This window comes from Tachyglossus aculeatus, chromosome 6 (genome assembly GCF_015852505.1).
Source record: "Tachyglossus aculeatus isolate mTacAcu1 chromosome 6, mTacAcu1.pri, whole genome shotgun sequence".
Taxonomy (NCBI): Eukaryota; Metazoa; Chordata; class Mammalia; order Monotremata; family Tachyglossidae; genus Tachyglossus; species Tachyglossus aculeatus.
This window is the reverse complement of record NC_052071.1, coordinates 37,135,806-37,156,778: the sequence shown is the minus strand read 5'-3', so window position 1 is coordinate 37,156,778 and position 20,973 is coordinate 37,135,806. Positions and strand designations below refer to the sequence as shown.

The 20,973-nt window shown below is 43.5% G+C and overlaps 1 protein-coding gene across 1 annotated transcript in view; it reads left to right on the top strand.

Moving 5' to 3' along the window:
* WNK3 (WNK lysine deficient protein kinase 3) overlaps nucleotides 1–20,973 on the top strand; it is a 99,310-nt gene that overhangs the window by 46,878 nt on the left and 31,459 nt on the right. Inside the window, exons 10-17 of the mRNA XM_038748279.1 lie at nucleotides 1,094–3,367; nucleotides 10,728–10,801; nucleotides 12,174–12,321; nucleotides 13,244–13,360; nucleotides 14,187–14,342; nucleotides 14,424–14,475; nucleotides 15,621–15,755; nucleotides 19,533–20,485. Coding sequence (XP_038604207.1) covers nucleotides 1,094–3,367; nucleotides 10,728–10,801; nucleotides 12,174–12,321; nucleotides 13,244–13,360; nucleotides 14,187–14,342; nucleotides 14,424–14,475; nucleotides 15,621–15,755; nucleotides 19,533–20,485 — 3,909 coding nt within the window. The remainder of the gene's footprint in view (nucleotides 1–1,093; nucleotides 3,368–10,727; nucleotides 10,802–12,173; nucleotides 12,322–13,243; nucleotides 13,361–14,186; nucleotides 14,343–14,423; nucleotides 14,476–15,620; nucleotides 15,756–19,532; nucleotides 20,486–20,973) is intronic.

Below are 20,973 nucleotides of genomic sequence, written 5' to 3'. Positions count from 1 at the left end.
ATAATAATGTGTAGTACTTGTTATGTGTCAAGCACTGTATTAAGCATAGGGGTAGGTACAAGTTAATCAGGTTGGACACAGGATTCACAGCCTGAGGAAGGAGGACAGGTAATGAATCCCCATCTTGCAGATAAGGGAACTGAGACACAGCAGGGAAGTGACTTGCCCAAAGTGGCAGAGCTGGGATTAGAACCCAGGTCTTCTAACTTCCAGGAACGGACTCTTCCCACTAAGCCACGCTGCTTCTAGGCAGTACATTCCTGAGGTGAAGGACAACACATTGAAAAGATGCAGCTCACGGCGTGGCTCAGTGGAAAGAGCCCGGGCTTGGGAGTCAGAGGTCATGGGTTCAAATCCCACCTCCACCACTTGTCAGCTGGGTGACTTTGGGCAAGTCACTTATCTTCTCTGTGTCTCAGTGACCTCATCTGGAAAATGAGGATTAAGACTGTGAGCCCCTCTGTGGGACAACCTGATCACCTTGTAACCTCACCAGAGCTTAGAACAGTGCTATGCACATAGTAAACGCTTAACAAATACCATCATTATTTTCAGCGCTTAGAACAGTGCTTTGCACATAGTAAGCGCTTAACAAATGCCATTATTATTATTATTATGCAGCTATGGCATTCCAGCACATACCCCAGAAAATTGGGTCTGCTTCCCTTCTAGAAAGTTGAAATTAAACTCCTTATAATAAATCTTTTTGTAATTAAAAAAATCCAAGTACTGAAGTTTTTCATGAGTTTTGGCAGGCCGCTGAAAATTCAGTATATTGTAAAAGACAGAAAACCTCCATATAACAAAGCCCCAAGAATAAATCCTTTAGATTTTCATCGTAAAGTGGTTTTACTGAGTCCTGTTTCTGAACCACGAATCTAGTGACCTGAATTTTTTATTACCTGTCTGCAGACCCGCACTCATTTTAGACAGAGCTAGGCTTCCCCCGGAAACAGATATTTTTAAAGCTCCTAATAGGCAATTATAGCACTATTTCAGGTTAAGGGGAAAATATACATTTTTCAGGAAACAGTTTTAAACTTGATTATATACAAGTACCATTAAATCGTAACGCTATTTTTCTCTGTGCCAGCACCAGGAACCCCAGTTGGCCTTTGGAGCTGATGGACAGACCCCTGCTCAGTCTGTGGCTTTAGACTTGTCGGTCATTGGAGTTTCCCAACCGATTCTGGCTGCCGGCGTTTCTCCGAAGACGGTTTCCGTTTCACAGATGAAATCCCAGCATCCAATAATGGGTGTTCAGTTAGATTCTAGGACTGGAAGTCAAACTACAGCCACAGTGCAGGATGTGGATCCGGCTTCCAATTTCTTACCTGTTAATCACCCTCCGGTTCTGCCATGTCAGTCGAACGCTCAGTTCATGAGCAGTGTACAAGGGGTGCCCGGGCCAGTGCAGACGGCACCGACTTCTTTAGCTGGGCTTCCCGGGATCCAGCAGGCCTCCCAACCGATCCCATCAGGGCAGCAGCCACCACCGCAGCCTCCGTACCCGATGGTGCATCAGGATTCCTTAACGTCGTCTTCGATGGTGCAACCGGGCCAGGCCGCGCCGGCGAAGCCGCCGGTGGAGCATCTGCCTCGAATAGTGCCACAGCCGCCAAGTTACCCGTCTTCTGTACATCAGCAGCCTCTCGTTTTGCAAACCAACCCAGCAGAGCAAACGCAGGACCCTCTTTCGCAAGAATCGCAGGCTCAGGTCGGTCTGCAACAGCCGAAAGGTGACCAGGGAAGTTTAGTTCATCCCCCAGAACAGGTCTCCTATTCTGTGCAGCCTACATTCCCCGGACCACCCTCAGAGCCGACGGCTTTCCCAGCTCAGCCTCCCGAGCACTTGGCTTACGGAGTGCCGGCCATGGAGCAGCCGCCTTACGCCGCGCAACCGGTTTTCTCGGTGCAGAGTTCTTATCCGGTCCAAGTCCCGGAGCAGCCGTCTTACCCCGGACAACCCTCGGTGCAGCCTGTTTACCCAGGGCAGCCGTCCTACCCAGTGCCACCTCCGATCCAGCCGTCTTATCCGGCACCACCCCCGGTGCCTGCCTCTTATTTGGTCCCGCCGCCGTCGGGGCAGCCTGCTTTCCCAGGGCAATCCTCGGTGCAGCCACCTTACTCAGCACAGCCACCGGAGCAGATGGCCTTTGCGGTCCAAGCGGCTTACCCTGGGCACCCATTGGAACAGCCCCCTTACCAGGGGCATCCCTCGGAGCATGCCCCTTATCCGGGGCAACCAGCCTACGCCCTGCCGGCTCCTGAGCAGACGGCATTTCTGCCGCAGCAGATGTACCCGCCGAATCATCCGGACGGCCAGCAGGCCCATTTGACCCAGCCTGCCGACCAGCAGCTGTATTCCGCCCAACGTTTGGTAGTGCAGCCCTCTGAACCACAAACCCTGTTCACCCCGCCACGAGACAGCAATCCGGCAGCTGCGGCAGACCCGCAACCGTATTCTACCGACCCAGTATTCAATATTCAGCCGGCAGCCCCTCAGCCCCAACCGGATTCCAGTATCGGACACCAGCAGTTGACAGTTCCGCCTCAGTCGGTTAGCATCGCGTCTCAAAGGACAGTGGAAGGACAGGCCCCGTTGTCCGTGCAGATGCCTTTCGTCCAGCAGCCCTCTTCCCAGTGTCCGCCGCAGCCGTCCGCCTTCCCGCCCCAGCTTCCCCAGCAACACCTGGCACAGAGCCAGGTATCTCAACCCCCGTTCATTCAGCATCAGCAGATCCCTCACCCAGCCCATCTACCGTCACAACCCACTCATCAGATGCCCCCTCAAGAGGCCCCTCTAAACCAGCAGCAGCCTTTGTATGGCCAGCCTGCCCCTCTCCAGCAGCAGGTGCCTCGTGCCCAGGCGCCCAACCAAATCCAGCAACCAGCAGCCATAATTGCCAATACACAGGCTGTTCCCAACTTGTTACAGATGATACCTCCTTTGCCGGATCAGTTGCAGCCCGTGGCGTTAGACCAGCAATATGTCCTGCAGCACCCAGGACAAGTGGCGAGCCAGCCCGCCTCCGCTCTCCTCCCGCAGCAGGCCCAAGCGCTTCACGCTGCAGACAACAGTCAACCATTTCCCCAGCAGCAAAACCCGGGGCAGCACCAGCCAGTATATGTTCAGCAAGCGGCTCTCCAACCACAGTGGCAGCCGCCTTTGACCCAAGCCCCCGTCTCCCTGCCAGCAGAGCCACTGTTGCCCCAACAGATCCATTACCAGACCACTGGGGCAGCCCCTCCAAATCAACCTTCTTCATCCGTGCAGCTAGCGACACTTCACATTCCGGGGCAGCCCTCTGCCAGCCTGCAGGGCCCACCTCACCCGCAGCATTTTCAAAGCCAAGAAATTGCCAAAGTAAGTGAGCCGGGCGGGTGGGGGTTAGACAGATCCCCCTTTGTCTCCCCCTTTTAGACTGTGAGCCCACTGTTGGGTAGGGACTGTCTCTATATGTTGCCAACTTGTACTTCCCAAGCGCTTAGTACAGTGCTCTGCACACAGTAAGCGCTCAATAAATACGATTGATGAAATCAGACCTTACGATTGTCAGTAGTGAGAGACAACTGGTAAGAAACCGCGACTGCTTGATCTTTGTAGGAAGGAAAAACATTTCTGCCATCAGAGCACAGTTCTTCTGTGTGAGGATACCCAAATGTTGGGCCGCTCTAGTAAACTGCCGGAACTCCTCATCTTTCCACCCCATCTCTGTTCTCCCCTTGACTTTCCCATCACTGTAGAAAACACCACTATATTTCCTGTCTCACAAGACCATAATTTGGCCTTCTCCTCAACTCACCTCCCTCATTCTACCCGCGTATTAAATCTGTCATCAAATCCTGTCAGTTCTACCTTCATAATATCGATAAAATCTGCCCTTTCCTCTCCACATAAACTGTTACTATGCTACCCTCGCTGACCTCCCTGTCTCCTTTCTGTCCCCGCTGTAGTCCATACTTTACTCTGCTACCCAGATCATTTTCCTGAACAGCGTTGAGTCCATGTCTTCCTACTCCTCAAGAACTTCCAGTAGTTGCCAGTACACCTCCACCTGAAACAAACTCCTTACCATCGGCTCTAATGCACTCATTCAGCTCATCCCATCTTACCTTTTCCTTGCTGATTTCCTGCTATGACCCATCCTGCTCCCTTCTCTTCTATCGTCAGCTTACTGTACCTCGATCTCATCTATCTGGCTGACGACACCTTGCCCACATCCTCCCTCTGCCCTGGAATTCCCTCCGCCTTCATATTCAACAGACCACCATTCTCCCTGTCTTCCAAACCTTATTAAAATAAGTATCTCCAAGAAGCCTTCCCCGACTGAGCCCACATTCCCCCTACTCTCTCTCCTTGCTGTCACCCTTTCACTTGAGTTTGTACCCTTTAAACACTTGGTATTTGCCCCACACACTTATGTACCTATCCATAGTTTATTTTAAAGTCTGTCTTCACCTCTAGACTGTAAGCTTCTTGTGGACAGGGAACGTGTTCTCTCCAGAGTGCTCAGTACGTAGTAAGTGCTCAATGAATGCCACTGATTGGTTGCTTAAATGCAGGAAACATGTCTCCCAACTCTTAAATTGTACTTTAAGTGCTTAGTACAGTGCTCTTTAACAGTAAGCATTCAATAAATACACTTGATTCGTCATCAGTTTGGTATACTCCCAAGAAGTTGTAGGGAATAGAGAGTACTGTTGAGAACAAAAATGGGACTGTCACCTTTTTTGAGTGCTTACTGTGTGCAGAGAACTGTACTAAGCACTTTTCTTGCCCTAACCCTAGGCGTCTTGGTAACATTGGGCAGACCACTTTCTCTCCTTTAATTACCTGTGAGAGATATAGTCTCTTCGGCATGTGAAGAGAGAGTAATTACTGTTGAAATACTTGGAAATCTTCACCTTAAAGGTGTTGTGAACTGTATTGTAAAACTTCCGATTAATTCCGTTGTGAGCAATGCTTCAAATATCAAATTTGTTGAAACTACTGGCCCTTCTCAAAGGCACAAATTGTAATGGATTCTTGTTTGTTAGTGTGCAAGCTGTCCTATTCCTAGTGTTTGTATACCAAGTTAGAGCCTTATTAATCATCATCATCATCATCATCAATCGTATTTATTGAGCGCTTACTATGTGCAGAGCACTGTACTAAGCGCTTGGGAAGTACAAATTGGCAACACATAGAGACAGTCCCTACCCAACAGTGGGCTCACAGTCTAAAAGGGGGAGACAGAGAACAAAACCAAACATACCAACAAAATAAAATAAATAGGATAGATATGTACAAGTAAAATAAATAAATAAATAAATAGAGTAATAAATATGTACAACCATATATACATATATACAGGATCCATGTATTAATCCATTAATCCATGTAGTGTGAGCATTTCTCTCTCCTTGAATTTCTCCCTTCCTAAGAGATTGCCAGAAAGAATGTAGTTTTCAGTGATCAATCAATCAATCAATCGTATTTATTGAGCGCTTATTGATTTATTGAGCGCTTAATGAGCAGATTTTAAGCTGCTGAACTATATTTCTTTACCTCTGCTATTTTTTTTACTTTCACCATGGCATGAAAGGGAAAACATTTAAAAAAAAAAACAAAACAAAACTGTAATTCCAAAAGATAAACTGAAAAGCTGATGATTATCACATAGGACAAATCACATGGAACAAATATAGCATATCTCTTTGTGGCCATGATTGGAGAGAGGTCCTGGAGTGACCCGAGGAAACCAGGCTGAATGGGTTAATTCCAATTTTTGTCCCCATAGGTGTGGGGTAGGTACGGTTCGTACATCACCAGCGTGGTACTAGGGTGAGGATGGGGTGAATTAAATGGAGGCTTTCGAGTACAGAAATGTGATTGTTATACTTGCTTAATTATGGATTTGTGTTTTCAAAAGATTTCTGGCTGTTTCAGCCACTTGTTTTGTGAGGCATTCAATCCTACCCATTTTTGTTTAGGAGGGAGTGTGAAGGGGTGAAAAAGCGATAGAAAGTGAAACACAGGTTTGTCTTGCCAGTTGCTATGGATTTTTTTTGTTGTTATTTTTAAAACCATAAAATTTAGGAAGCCATGGGTGTTGCTCTTCATTTACTGCTGTGGTCAGCATTTCTCATCTCCTGAACTCCATGAATTGCCATTATATCAGCACTTCCTGTGGTTGATAGAAGTTGTTGCTTTTCAAATTGTGGTCTAATCCAACCTCTGTTCATATTTTTCTAGTTTCATTGTCTCTTTAGACCTCAAAAATATATCTAGAAACCTTTGGCTCCTAAGATCTAAGCTTTGTCTTTGGTGAACTGGTCTGTGTAATGTGTGTAAATGGGTGCAGGTGTTTTTGTTTGGGACTGCTTTGATCATAATTGTAGCATGGGTCAAAATCTACAAAAAGAAATTGAAGTGCCTGCCTTTTCAGAATATTTTCTCCCCCCAAAATCAACAGCATTAAACACTTTGGAACATTTCCTTTGACCCTTTTATTGTAGTTTTTTTGTTTGTTGTTTTGAAGCAGCTTTGTAGGTAGAGACAAAAAAAAAAAAACAAAACTCCAGGACCTGCTGAAGTTTCACTCCCCATTAAATTTTATTACTTTCCCTTACCAATATCACAAACATTCTCTAGCTGATCTAAGTGAATATGAATGGGTTATATTTTCATTTTAATTAAAATTTACCCATAATGTAATTGGTGAGGAGTTTTTGTTTGATGTGGAGAGGTGAAGAGGGGAAGATGTGATGAGACAGAGAGAACAGGCAATAAGCATGCAAAAATTGATACTTATCACCTGAGCAATTGTCCTGATTGGTTTTCATGTAACTCTTGCGGGGCTCAACATCAAGGGTGGTAGGACATAAAAGAGATATAGTATGGCCCTTCTGCTGTCCACAGCCACTGCATTTGGTGCCATCTCACCCCTCCTTCACAGCACCTGCTACTTCCCAAACAGCCTCAACCTGATTAATCTTGTTTCTTTCACCAGTGCTTAGTACAGAGCTTGGCACGTAGTGCTTACCAAATACAATTAATCTTCCTGCCCACTTAGTACCAATTTCTCCATGCACCTAGACCCTTGGGCACTTGTGGCAGTGTGACAGTGGCTAGGTTAAGGCAGAATGAGCTCTAAGTTTCAGTTCAATTCAGTTGTACTACCATTTGGTTGCAGTGAGCATGTTGGAAAAGCTATTGTGGGGATTTGGCCGCTGGAATTGCCATAGCTTGTGTTTGAGAAATGTTTTCTGAGATGGATGAGTCACTAGAAATTCATTATTGAGCATACTAGGATTATAGGAAGGGGACTTGAGTGATATTTTTTGGGAGGGTGGCATTGCTTATGGAGGGTGGTCTAGAGGAGCAAACATTTGGGCAGTTTTTATTACATGTTTTGAGTGAGGCATAAGAACACAGGATGATCCAGTGTTCAGCTATTTTGAGGTACGGAAGCATACAGAACTTCCTTACCCAGTTGTAAGTAGCGACTACACTTATTAGCATTGTACAGCCAATTTAAAAAAAAATGCCTTGCTAGTTATAGTTGCTAATATCATTTCCTGTCTTACTATTATTGCATGACTTGTTCTCAAGGGATCACTGATCATTTTAGCTTGTCGCTTCCTCAGTGAAGTATAGCCTTTTTCTTCCTGAAGACTGAGGTGTAATAGGAGATCAGCGAGATACCGCAAGAAGGGGGGAGCCAAGTGCTTTAAAGCCAGTGGTAAGGAGTTTGTTTGAGCAGATCAATGGGCAACCTTAGTAGGTGTATGATGGGGAGATGTGGATTGAGCTTTTTTTTTATGATCCATGCAGCAGAGTGGCGAGTGGTTTGGTGAGTGGAGAGACAGGAGGCAGGGAGAACAATGATGCAGTAGTTGAGGTGGGATGTGATAAAAATACTTGGACTAGCACGGTGACAGTTTGGATGGAAAGGGGCGTTTCCAGGATGTTGTGAAGGTAGAACCGACAGGATTTAGTGGTAGACTGGATATCCACTTTGAATAAGAGATGCTGAGGACATTGCCATAACACCAAGGTTACGCGCTTGTGAGACAGGGAAAACTTTAGTGTTGTCTATAGTAATGGAAAAGTCTTGGGGAGGACTTAAGCAGGAAAGTGAGGACTTAGCTGGAGAAGGCCCCTTGCAGGAGAGATGATTTTAGTAGGGCTTTGAAGATGGGGAGAGAGTTGGTCTGTCAGATATGGAGGAGGCGGGAGATCCAGGCAGGAGGGGGGATGTGAGCAAGGGGTTGACGGAGAGACGGAGGAGATGGAGGTATCCAGAGTAGGTGGGTGTAAGAGGAGTGAAGTGTGCTGGCTGGGTTGTTGTGGGACATGAGAAAGGTTAGGTAGGAGGGGGAGAGCCTTAGGTTCCTTGTTCCAGTAGGACTGTTGTGGTGTCCTGGAATGTCTTCCGGGTTTTTCCTTTTCCAGTAGCTGAATATTTAGCTGACTTGGTGGTTGGAATGCTCCTCTCTGTTATATCCGTTATATTTCTAATACAAATTTGGGGCTTGAAAGCTAATAGTCCAGCATGTGATACCTCAGATACTTGGCGGTGAATTGTTCATCTTTCAAAGATCTGTTATATCCGTTATATTTCTAATACAAATTTGGGGCTTGAAAGCTAATAGTCCAGCGTGTGATACCTCAGATCAATCAATCAATCAATCAATCGTATTTATTGAGCGCTTACTATGTGCAGAGCACTGTACTAAGCGCTTGGGAAGTACAAATTGGCATCACATAGAGACAGTCCCTACCCAACAGTGGGCTCACAGTCTAAAAGGGGGAGACAGAGAACAGAACCAAACATACCAACAAAATAAAATAAGTAGGATAGAAATGTACAAGTAAAATAAATAAATAAATAAACAGAGTAATAAATATGTACAACCATATATACATATATACAGGTGCTGTGGGGAAGGGAAGGAGGTAAGACGGGGATGGAGAGGGGGACGAGGGGGAGAGGAAAGAAGGGGCTCAGTCTGGGAAGGCCTCCTGGAGGAGGTGAGCTCTCAGCAGGGCCTTGAAGGGAGGAAGAGAGCTAGCTTGGCGGATGGGCAGAGGGAGGGCATTCCAGGCCCGGGGGATGACGTGGGCCGGGGGTCGATGGCGGGACAGGCGAGAGCGAGGTACAGTGAGGAGATTAGTGGTGGAGGAGCGGAGGGTGCGGGCTGGGCAGTAGAAGGAGAGAAGGGAGGTGAGGTAGGAGGGGGCGAGGTGATGGAGAGCCTTGAAGCCCAGGGTGAGGAGTTTCTGCCTGATGCGCAGATTGATCGGTAGCCATTGGAGGTTTTTGAGGAGGGGAGTGATATGTCCAGAGCGTTTCTGGACAAAGATAATCCGGGCAGCAGCATGAAGTATACTTGGCGGTGAATGGTTCATCTTTCAAGATCTGTTGTCAGATGATGATTTAATCAGTGGAGTGTCATTGTTGAGTCCTGGGTGCATTTGTGATGTCTGTCTTTAGGAAATGGATGGTAACATTGGCAACTATGAGCTCCTGATTAGTACATTTGTTGAGCCAAAGTAGCCCTTTAGCTCTCCAAAATTTTTGTCCCTACTTTGCCACCACTGCCCAGCCTTTCATTGACATCTCACTTAGATGTCCAGTGCTTAGAACAGTGCTTTGCACATAGTAAGCGCTTAATAAATGCCATTATTATTATTATTATCTCCCATGATGATCAGCTTGTAAGACTTCTTTTTGGTACTGGATCTATTTATATCACATATAATTCTTTTCTTTGTTATTATTTGTTAACGGTGATGGCAAAGTACTTTTGTAGTCATTTATAAGCTCTTAATGTGTGCAGAGCACTGTACTAAATGCTGAGAAAAAATACATCAGTGGGAATTTGAGGATCTCAGTAGTGCTTTAAAACTGAATTCCTGGAGTAGGAAAAGATTCATTCTACAGATGCATCACAGGAATCAAAAAACTCTCATGGCGGTTTTAATCGAAATGAAGGGAGTTTGTCTGCCAGAAAGATTTTAGTATACATACTTTCAGTGTTTCAGTGAGTGTATATCACAAACCGGCAAACTGTAATTCGTGTTGAGGGGAATGAAGGGTCCTTTGTCAACAAATATTTGAACACCTCTGGCTGTGTGGTGCAGTGGGTAGTTCACATCGTATAGAAAGTATAAGGTGTCTGCTTCAGTGAACTGTATATCTTTCAGTAACCCCTGCTGCAACTGCTGGACAACCCATCCTCCAAGAACTGGTTGTGGCAGTTAAGACTCCATTGCACCTTCTATATCAAATATGTCATATCAATCAATCATATTTATTGAGCGCTTACTGTGTGCAGAGCACTGTACTAAGCGCTTGGAAAGTACATGTTGGCAACATATAGAGATGGTCCCGATCCAACAGTGGGCTCACAGTCATATGTCAAATGTCCCTTCTAACAGTCTTTTAACTCATTCCCTACGAGACCATTTCCAAAACTAGCTTTAGTCTGGGTTAAACAACATAATTTACCAAGTGCTTTTCATAAAACAGAGTTTCCTTTCTGTGCCACTCAGAATATAGGGTAAGCTGATTTTTCTCCCCAGTTAGTAGATAAACAGTAGTTGAACTGGACTGTAAATATTCTGTCCTCTAATGGTGAATTGAAATATGCAGTAGGGTTTCACATTATAGCAAATAAAAGAAATGTTTTTATCTTTGGAATCCTTTGTGTATATAAATATATTTTATTTCCTATAGAGTTCACAGCCTGCATCTCAGCCAGTGATACTCGAACAACAAACAGCTCTTCCCAAACCAGAATTAATCCAAGGGTAAGTCTGCTAATTCTCTGGTAAGCAAAAAAGCTGATTAAGAATTTGCTGAGAGCGCCTTAAGTAAAATATGTTATGCATGCATGGGGCTAAAGTACTGAAATTCTTATACCCACAATTCAAAAATCATCTTTTTCTTCTATAGTTGTAAGCTCGGAATCTTTTTAGGGAACTTGAAGGAGAGATTAGTGTATCTTTACAATTAAGTTTTTATAACTTCCCCAAAAAACCCAGTAGAAGCGTAACTAATCACCTCATTGCTGTAGCTGGATTTATTCGTTCCCTGCAATCTTACACTCATCTATTTTCTTATCGACCTTCTTCTCTAACTTACACGATCTGAAATTGTTTCACAATTATTTAAATACTGGCTATTAGTTTGTTTTCTGGGGAAGATTTGTTTTGTATAATTTAATCAAAAAGAAGGTATTTTGAAATCTTTCAGATGTCAGTATCATTCCAAATATGTGCTGCTTGTATCTAATGCGTATGTTTTAAAGCAGTCCTATGTTAAGACTGAGGCTGCAATTTTTCAAATCATGCTGAAATCCCATTTTGGCCAACATGTATTTGCTCTTCCCAAAGTTAGCTGGTGGTGGTCTCTGATGCTTTAACTTTTTTTTTTAATTATTCAGTTGATTGGCCATCTTTATAAAACTTCTGTACTTTAATTCCATCAACTTGTATTTTGAGGAAGGGTATTTGTCAAGGTGTTATGTAGCAGTTTACAGAGTGAAAGCCAAGCTATCAGTATAAAATGGAAAAAAGTTTTCCAGAGAAAACCCAGGGTTTTAAGTCTCGTCATCTGTGAGTATTTGAGTATTCTATTTCTCATCGAATGTGTAGCATGCCCATATAAACACTTGGTTGTTAATATCATTTTTGTTTCTGTTTTCCCCAATGTCCATAAACCTGAACCTTAATGACTTCCCTCTGTTCATGAAAGATACACTGACTTCCTTCTGTTCATGAAGGATACATTGACTTCCTTTGGGTGGTGTGCAGAAATTTTTTCCATGTAATAACTGAATCCAGAGTTAAACTGGTTCAAGAATATTCAAGTTGAGTATCAACTGAGATTAGGATTTTTTTAGGAATAGTATATAGCAGCAAGTTACTGCATAATAACTGAAGGGATGCCTACCAGCAAAATGAATTTTCAGGAACAGCTTTCAGATGCATTTTGACAGTGGGTGTCTTTTCGCTTCTTAACCATTTTCTTAAAACTGCAGGTGCGTTTACCGTTTCATGAGAAATTTTCTCTGGCACTTAACTGTAGAATTTCATTGATATTCATGTTTTCCAGCCTTACATACTGTTAACTTTGTCTTGTGGTACCGAATTGTAGCCATTTCTCTTTTTATTTTCTCAGCATAAACCCTGATGTAGCAGCTCTGAAGGAAAGCACCAACGGAATGGATAGTCCAAGTGGGAATGGTAAACAGGATAGGATTAAGCAGAGGCGAGCTTCCTGTCCGAGATCTGATAAAGGGACCAAATTTCAACTCACAGTCCTTCAGGTTAATATATGCAATCTGGATTTTCTTTTTACTGAGGGAAGATTGGTTGAAGTTTTTTTTTTGGTCCTTTTTTATGAAGTGGGGGAGGGAAGGTAAGAGTCAGGTATGATACTTGAAAAAATCTCACAGTTTGAGATCATTTCCTTCATCACCACTAATTGCAGACAGCTTCATTTTTTGACAACTACAAAGTTTTGGAATCGGAAAACAAAGACATGACACTTGGGACAAACTTTGACTCTAAGACCCTAGGGACTTCAAAGTCCTTTTCGGACTCCTATACTTGCACTTCAGATTTAAGAAAACTCTTGGTTATAGGAGGCCTGAGAGCAATCATTTTAGAAGTCTTGTACTTTGGGGAAAAAAATAGAGGAAGGAGAAACAAGTGGCCTCAGGCCTAGAGGGTTTTTTTGATGTTTTTGTGGGAGTGAGGAGTTGTGTGATTGTGTCTAATTTCACCTACAACCCAGCCCATCTTCCTGTTTCTTCTCTTTGCTTTCTTGTTTGGCAGTAACTAGTTACCACTGGAGGGTCCCTTCCGCTCCCACACCCATGAGGGGTTATGCATGCAATGGGGAAATAATTCTCTGGAACCTAGGAGGACCCTGGATACTGATAACGAGTCGAATTAATCTGAACTTTCATATATTTTCCCCCTGTTAAGTATTCAGTTTCAGCAGTTAACCTTGAATTTGGGTCATGTTATGATCCCAACATAGGAAATAGCCTTGGTGACTATTGCATAAATATATTTGGTTTTGTCTGCTCTTTTTCCTACGGGACCCCTCTCAGGCGGTCTGAGAATAATAGATTTGTCTCATAGCATTTATTTGCAGTGTCAGGCTCTGTCTGTGGCTTCTTTCACAAAGGGGAAAACTCTTTCAAGGCAAGAGTGAAAGTAGTTATCTCTTTGTGCACTCAGGTGTCAACGTCTGGAGACAATATGGTGGAATGTCAATTAGAGACACATAACAACAAAATGGTTACTTTCAAGTTTGATGCTGATGGAGATGCTCCAGAAGATATTGCTGACTATATGGTAAGTGCAGTGGCAATCATTTCCTCTTAAAATCTTTCCAGTACCATACTCTGCGTCCCTCCCTCCGCATGAGACTTTTGGCCCAGGGAAAAGAGTATATCGGCTGTCATCATTATAAGTATTTACCATAATACTGCTAACTGTCACATTTAGTTTTCATATTTTATTGGACTGTTTGGTAGGAATTAACCAATATGTACATGATCGCCTTCCCCAACTGCTCACTTCCTTACCCTCTCTTCTGCATGCCTATGCACTTGAGTCTCTACCCCACAAGCACTTTAATTATCATCCTGCCCCTAGCCCCACAGCACTTCTGTCCATATCCTTTTACTTTGCTGCTTTCTCTATCTGTAAACTAATGACTGCCTCCCCCTCTAGATTGTAAACTCCTTGAGGGCAGGGATCATGTGCTGATGTGCTCTACCCCACAATCAGCGCTAAAGAAATGCTATTGATTGACTGAAGAGCCAAAGTTCCCCTGCTTTGGTTTTTGTTCATTTCGCTTTGAATTCAGTGCTTTCTGATAAATTCATCACCAGTCAGAACTTCTAATTTACGTAACCTAGTTTCGAGTTTCGTGTTGTTTGAACAGGGGGAAATAAGAGCTGCATTTGTTTTTTCCGTTGTGTTTTTTGTGAACATTTAATGTACAGGTCTTTCATTGTACAAGCCTGAGTTTTTGTTCATTAATGGTATGAAGCTTTTGTTTGACCGTAAAATGCTGTATACTTTGTGCATGCACTTTCCCTCTGCAGATATAACTGTTACAATTTTTTGAAAGGACACTCTAAATTTCCTTCACTCTAAACGTACTTTTTGGCAGGTTGAAGATAATTTTGTCCTGGAAAGTGAAAAGGAGAAGTTTGTGGAGGAATTGAGGGCTGTTGTGTGCCAGGCCCAGGAGATCCTTCGCACTCTCCCTATAGAAGAAAGAGTATCTGGAATTGATTCTGCTCATTCCGAATCCATCAGTAGTCAAGTAAGGGCCACTATGTAGCATATAGGTCTTCTGGGATGTGTGTCAGGAACTTCTTTATTTATCTATTCATTTTTAATTCAGACAGGATCATCCGAACAAGTACAGATAAATCCTGCATCCACTCAAACCAGCAGTAAGTACATTTAATAAAATTTAACATTTGGCTTGAAGCAAGACATTTGGACAACTTTAAATTTCCCACACCTTCACTGGGAAAGGTGTTTGCCAAAAAAAGTATTAATGCAGGTTCCATACATTTCCGATGGATTCTGTAGCAGAAGAATAAGAAAAATTCTCTTCTTTTCCTCACGTTAGCTGTGTATTTGTTGGACTCATTTGTATGTGTTCTTAAGACATGATATGCTACCAGCAAATAAATTGTGATGTTGATTATATTATCTTTCAATTGTACTCTAAACTTTTCTGTCTATTAACCTGGTGAGTTTAATCTTCAGAATCTGGTAAAGTGAATCTGTTGATCTCCATAAATGATTCATGTTTCAGGTAACTTCCTGTTTTCTGTTCCTCCACAAGCTGCTGGGGTTTGCCCTACTTGGAACTCTGTTAACAAGTATTTTGAGATTATAAAAGTTATTTCTCTCAATTTGGGGCATCACAATGTGGAGCAGCTGGGTTTGGGACCCTGACTTCTTCATGCCACCATACATGCCTGTGCTGTTTGAGGGAAAGGCAAAGCAGAAAGGGGAAAAACTGTTGTAGACGAGCCGTGAACTTTGAACTAATGCAGTAACAAGGTTCAAGGAACAGGAAGATGAACGAACAAAGAACAAATGAAATGTGGAAAAAGCAGAGGTTATTGAACAAACTTATGGTTTATTGCAATTCTGTTTTCTGTGGAGGCCACCCATATTTCAGTTTCTATCTCTTACTTTGCAGGTTAGGAGGGACTTGGAAGTATTAGTTTCTGAGAATGGGGAAGTAAGACTTAAGAAAGTATTTTGTATAAAGGCAAAACAGGAGAAAAATGATACTTAACATATGGCTAGTTCTATTTCTGGTAGTTTCTGGGGCTGATTTTCTAGTCCTTTCTCTCTGTAGAAATGAACCTTTCACTACTTGACGGAAGAAGAAACTGGTGCTTCAGATGACGTCCTCAGTCATGGAGGCCTTGTGGACAGATTATATCCTAGTGCGATCCAAAATGGCACTGCAATTAGTTACCTGATTTTTGAGCTGGTTTCCTAATCAACAAGGTCAATAAACTAAACTACCTGTTAAAAAAAAAAACAAACCAGTAATGATGTATTCTTTCTGCAGATGAATCTGCTCCCCAGTCCTCCCCAGTTGGTCGCTGGAGATTCTGTATCAATCAGACAATAAGGAATCGAGAGGCACAATCTCCGTCTACTCTTCAGCAGCCCCTGACCGAGTCTGGGCTGCCACAAGTTACTGGTAAGCCAAATTTTCTGGGTGACATTCTTTAGAAAATCCTTACATTTTCATGGTTAGGCAGATTTTTGTTCCCATCTTTGTAGGAGTCCACAAAAAGTGGTGCTTCCAGAAAATCAGTGGTATTTATTGAGCGATTACTATACGCAGAGCACCGTACTGGGTGTTTGGGAGAGTTCAGTACAATAGAATTAGCAGACACATTCCCTGCCCATAATGAGCTTACAGTCTATTGGAGGGAGACAGGCAATGATATGAATGAAGGCATTCGTATGAATAATCAGAAATTAGAGGTGGAAGTGTGTTTAGATAATTCCTATGCAAACGCAATTTTTTTTTACATTTATTTAGGAGTTTAAGAAGTTTCTGTGACTCAAACAACACGACTAGGGTGAAAGATGATTTTGAAGGGGAAGGTTAAGGTTCAGCAACTTGTATGAGTCACCCTCCAACTCTGTTGTATTTTACTCTCACAAATACTTAGTACGGTGCTCTGCACCCAGTAAGCATCCAATAAATACCTTTGATTAAATGAACCTCAAAATTACTATGCTATCAAGGATTCATTGCAGTTTAGTGTGGAGTTTGGGTATATGCTCTAAACTTACCCATTACCTCTAAATCCTAGTTCCTCCTGTCAGGAGAGATCTTTCAAAGTTAAAGATCACTCCCAATTGGTTATTCATTCATTGTCAGTCGTATTTATTGAGCGCTTACTGTGTGCAGTGCTAAGCGCTTAGTACAGTGCTCTGCACACAGTAAGTGCTCAATAAATACAATTGATGATGATGATGCAGAGCACTCTACTAAGCTCTTGGAAAGTACAAATCGGCAACATATAGAGACGGTCCCTAGTCTAGAAGTCTAGAAGGGGGAGACAGACAACGAAACAAAACATGTAAGCAGGTGTCAGCATCGTCAAAACAAATAGAATTAAGGCTATATGCACATCATTAACAAAATAAATAGAATAGTAAATATGTACAAGTAAAATAGAGTAGTAAATCTGTACAAATATATACAAGTGCTGTGGGGAGGGGAAGGAGGTAGGGCGGAGGGGTTGGGGAGGAGGAGAGGAAAAAGGGGGCTCAGTGTGGGAAGGCCTCCTGGAGGAGGTGAGCTCTCAGTAGGGCTTTGAAGGGAGGAAGAGAGTTAGCTTGGCGGATGTGCCGAGGGAGGACATTCCAGGCCAGGGGAAGGACATGGGCCGGGGGTCGACGGTGGGACAGGTGAGAACGAGGCACAGTGAGGAGGTTAGCGGCAGAGGAGCGGAGGGTGCGGGCTGGGCTGGAGAAGGAGAGAAGGGAGGTGAGGTAGGAGGGGGCGAGGTGATGGACAGCCTTGAAGCCGAAAGGGAGGAGTTTTTGCTAGATTCGTATTTGTTGCTATGTTTCGTTTTGGTTTGGTTCATTTTGGTAGTGTATAGATGTAGAGTCTTAAGTTCACGTATTCTAAAAGTTGATGTAATACTGGAATCATTCTGGTGCCCCAGTTTCTTATTCCAGCTCTAAAAATGATTCTGTAACCATTGAGAGTTCATTTAACCATTTTCCTCAGTTTCTCCGTCAGTTAAATGGCAAAAATATCTGTGGGACATTGAGATAAGTTTCACCTTTCAGGTATGAAGCAGTCTCCTAATTAAAAATGAAGTGCTATAAGATTAGCTCTGAAAGTGCAATGGTAATGAACAGATAACCTCTTCAGAGTAATATGACTGAGTTATTATTTCATGGTTATTGAAGAACGGAAAGGCTCTATAAAACTGGTTCTGCAAACTCTTCACTCCTGCTTATTATGCGACTTATGCAACAATGCCAGCTTTTAACTTTGAGTCTGCAGTGTCATGCAGAATGAGCACTCGCTAATTACCATCGCTTAATTGAAGTTGGAGTGAAGCTTGGAAGGGGTAGGACTTCCAGGGGCAGAAACCCCTCCTTTCTACACTTCTAGTGGGTCCTGATGGGAAGGAAAAAAGTCCCATACCTTAGTTCAGGGACTCAAAAGGGACCAAAAAGGGTCATCATCATCATCATCAATCGTATTTATTGAGCGCTTACTATGTGCAGAGCACTGTACTAAGCGCTTGGGAAGTACAAATTGGCAACATATAGAGACAGTCCCTACCCAACAGTGGGCTCACAGTCTAAAAGACTCCTAGTCAGCTTTGAAGCCTAGGGAGAAAAGGTGAAACAAAGGGAAGGAGAGAAGGGTAAAGTCAAAAGGCAAAGAATGGTGAGAGAATCCTCATCACTTTGAGCTGCAAAGCGGTACGGCTGTGGAAACTTTGCTCTGGTCAGGCCTGAACTGGAGCCACTGAGGCTTAGGTGATGGAAGCAGGTGTGGCCTTTAAGAGAGATGTCAGCTGTGCCTTTACATATTTATTGCAATAGTTCATCAGTCCAGGGAGCTGTTGTTTCTGGAGCACCCAGCGGCTCTCAGGGCAGGCTGGCAGTATACAGGCCCTGGCTCAATTCCAATGGGTTTTGGGGATCGGAGCAAGAGGAAAAATGTACAGTGCCAGAGGCAGACTGAAGAGACGTGGCCTGCCAGCAAAAGACATCTTCTTAACTCCATTTCCTGCCCCGTTCCTGCTCCAGACAGCAGGGTGGATCAGTTATGGCTGCTCACCCTGCCCAAAAAAGTCAACAGTGCCAATTCCATGGGGACAGTAGCCTCCCTCACCCTTGGAGAAGCAGTGAGGCCTAGGGGAAAGAGCAGGCGTCTGGGTGTCAGAGGACCTAAGTTCCAATTCCAGCTCTGCCACTTGCCTGGGCAAGTCACTTTCTGTGCTTCGGTTTTCTTATCTGTATAATGGGGCTTCAATACCTATTTGCCCTCCATTTAGACTGTGAGCCCCATGTGGGACAGGAACTGTGCCTGACATGATTACCTTGAATCTACCATAGCGCTTAGTACAGTGCCTCTCGTGTAGTAAGTATTTAACAAATACCACAACATTTTTAAAAACAATTTTTATGTGATACAATTAGGTTTATATCTAATATTACACGATACAACAAATTGTGTAATATAATGCATTATTATCATCAATCATCATCATCAATCGTATTTATTGAGCGCTTACTGTGTGCAGAGCACTGTACTAAGCGCTTGGGAAGTTCAAGTTGGCAACATATAGAGACAGTCCCTACCCAACAGTGGGCTCACAGTCTAAAAGGGGGAGACAGAGCACAAAACCAAACATACTAACAAAATAAAATAAATAGAATAGATATGTACAAGTAAAATAAATAGAGTAATAAATATGTACAAACGTATATACATATATCATCATCATCAATCGTATTGAGCGCTTACTGTGTGCAGAGCACTGTACTAAGCGCTTGGGAAGTGCAAGTTACATTATTATTAATATTGTTATCCCCTTCCCAGTCCCACAGCACTTACGTACATATCCGTAATGTATTAATTTATATTAATGTCTGTCTCCCCCTCTTGTGGGCAGGGAACGTATCTGTTTATTGTATTGTACTCTCCCAAGCGCTTCGTACAGTGCTCTGCACACAGTAAGCACCCAATATATATGATTGAACGAATGAATTATTGTTGAACTAGAGCCCCTGATCATCAAGAAAGTCTTTATGTTTGGTTAATGATGGATGAAGTGAAAACAATTGCATCTTTTGTGGCTGTGTGCTTCTTTAGGGAAAATCTGAAGTTGTAAAGGGGATGTTTTGACTGGTTCAACTCAGAATCAACCCACATCCTTGTTTTGCTTGTCTGAGGATAGCTTCACTTGTTCAGCTCTTGTTGTTGCAGATCCTGAAAACACAAGCAATAAGGAAATCTTCTCACAGGAAATACTCCTCACTGTAGAAAACAAACCCCCTCAGGGTGGGCTCTTGACTTCTAAAACGGACCCAAAGGATTTAGTTGATGGTAAGAATTCTGAAGGTATTAGCGCAGAAACCGAGAAGCCAGCTTTTCCTCCTCAAGCGGAAGATGAGAATGAGACATTGGCACCTGCGGCTAGTAGTTCAGATGATACTGCTGCTTCAGTTCATACTGCTCAGATTGAGTGTGGAGAGTCAACTGTCCATGCCAACGATGCAGTCATGTCTTCTTGCCCACCTCATCAAGCTGGAGGCCATGTTGATTTGGTTGCAGCACATGCTGGAGATTCACCACAGATGACAGATAAGTCTCTTAATATACCGGCTTTTGTTTGTGATCAAAGCGCTCAGTCCTTTTCAGGGCAGGTGCCCACCGCGGATGCCGAGTCTATTTCTCAAGAAGGAGAAGCCGTAGCGAGCAGCGAAGCAAGTTCCGTGTCACAGACGGTCATCCCCGCCCAGACCCCGGGCCTTGACCCAAACCCTCTTCACCACTCCTCTGTTCTGGAGTCGGATGGTGAAAGACCGCCAAAAATTGAATTTGTAGACAACCGAATTAAAACATTGGACGAAAAATTGCGAAACTTGCTATACCAGGAGCACAGTACACCCGGTGGTTATCCGGAGAGTCAAAAGGACACCCAGAGCATCGAGTCTCCATTTTCCTCCTCTGCTGAGGATACTCTCTCCTGTCCAGCACCCGAGGTCGTGGCCATCAGTCACTGTGGATTTCAAGGGAGTCCTGTAGAATCCCCAGAGTTTCCGCGGACCGACTGCGAAATTCCGCCTAACCTGGCTGCGAGTCCGCCTGTTAATATACCCATGCTCCAAGGGGATCCGGATGTTATCACTTCTGCACCCAGCGAATTGTGTTTACATGTAAGTATCGGTTTTCCCCCCAGTTCCTTGTTCCCTGCTAATTCCATTTTAAGGCAGTGCTCTCCTGGGTATCAGTTTAATCTTTGCTTACCTTTGTATCTGGTGGTGCAAATGTGGAAACCACAGGTGACACTGAGGTCGTAGGTTCAAGTCATGAGTGTGGCAACTGGGGCGAAAGGTCGCAGGTCCTGTGAAGTAGGAAAATGCTCAGCTATTTTAAGAGATCCCTCTCTTGATCAGTTAAGGAATAGTGTACAACGATTGGGAAAGACATGAGGCTTGCGTTTTTTTAGTGGGAAGGAAGATGGATGTGTAGATTATAAGTTTACTTGATATACTAACTTCCCTACTTTTATATTTTAAGAGTATTAATCAGGTGGTCAAAATTGGAAAATATTTTATAAAATAAGAAACTTAAAAGTAACACTGACTTTTCAAAAGCTGACCTACTTTGGGACTTAACAAAAGGTTAAACAAGTCCAAGTACC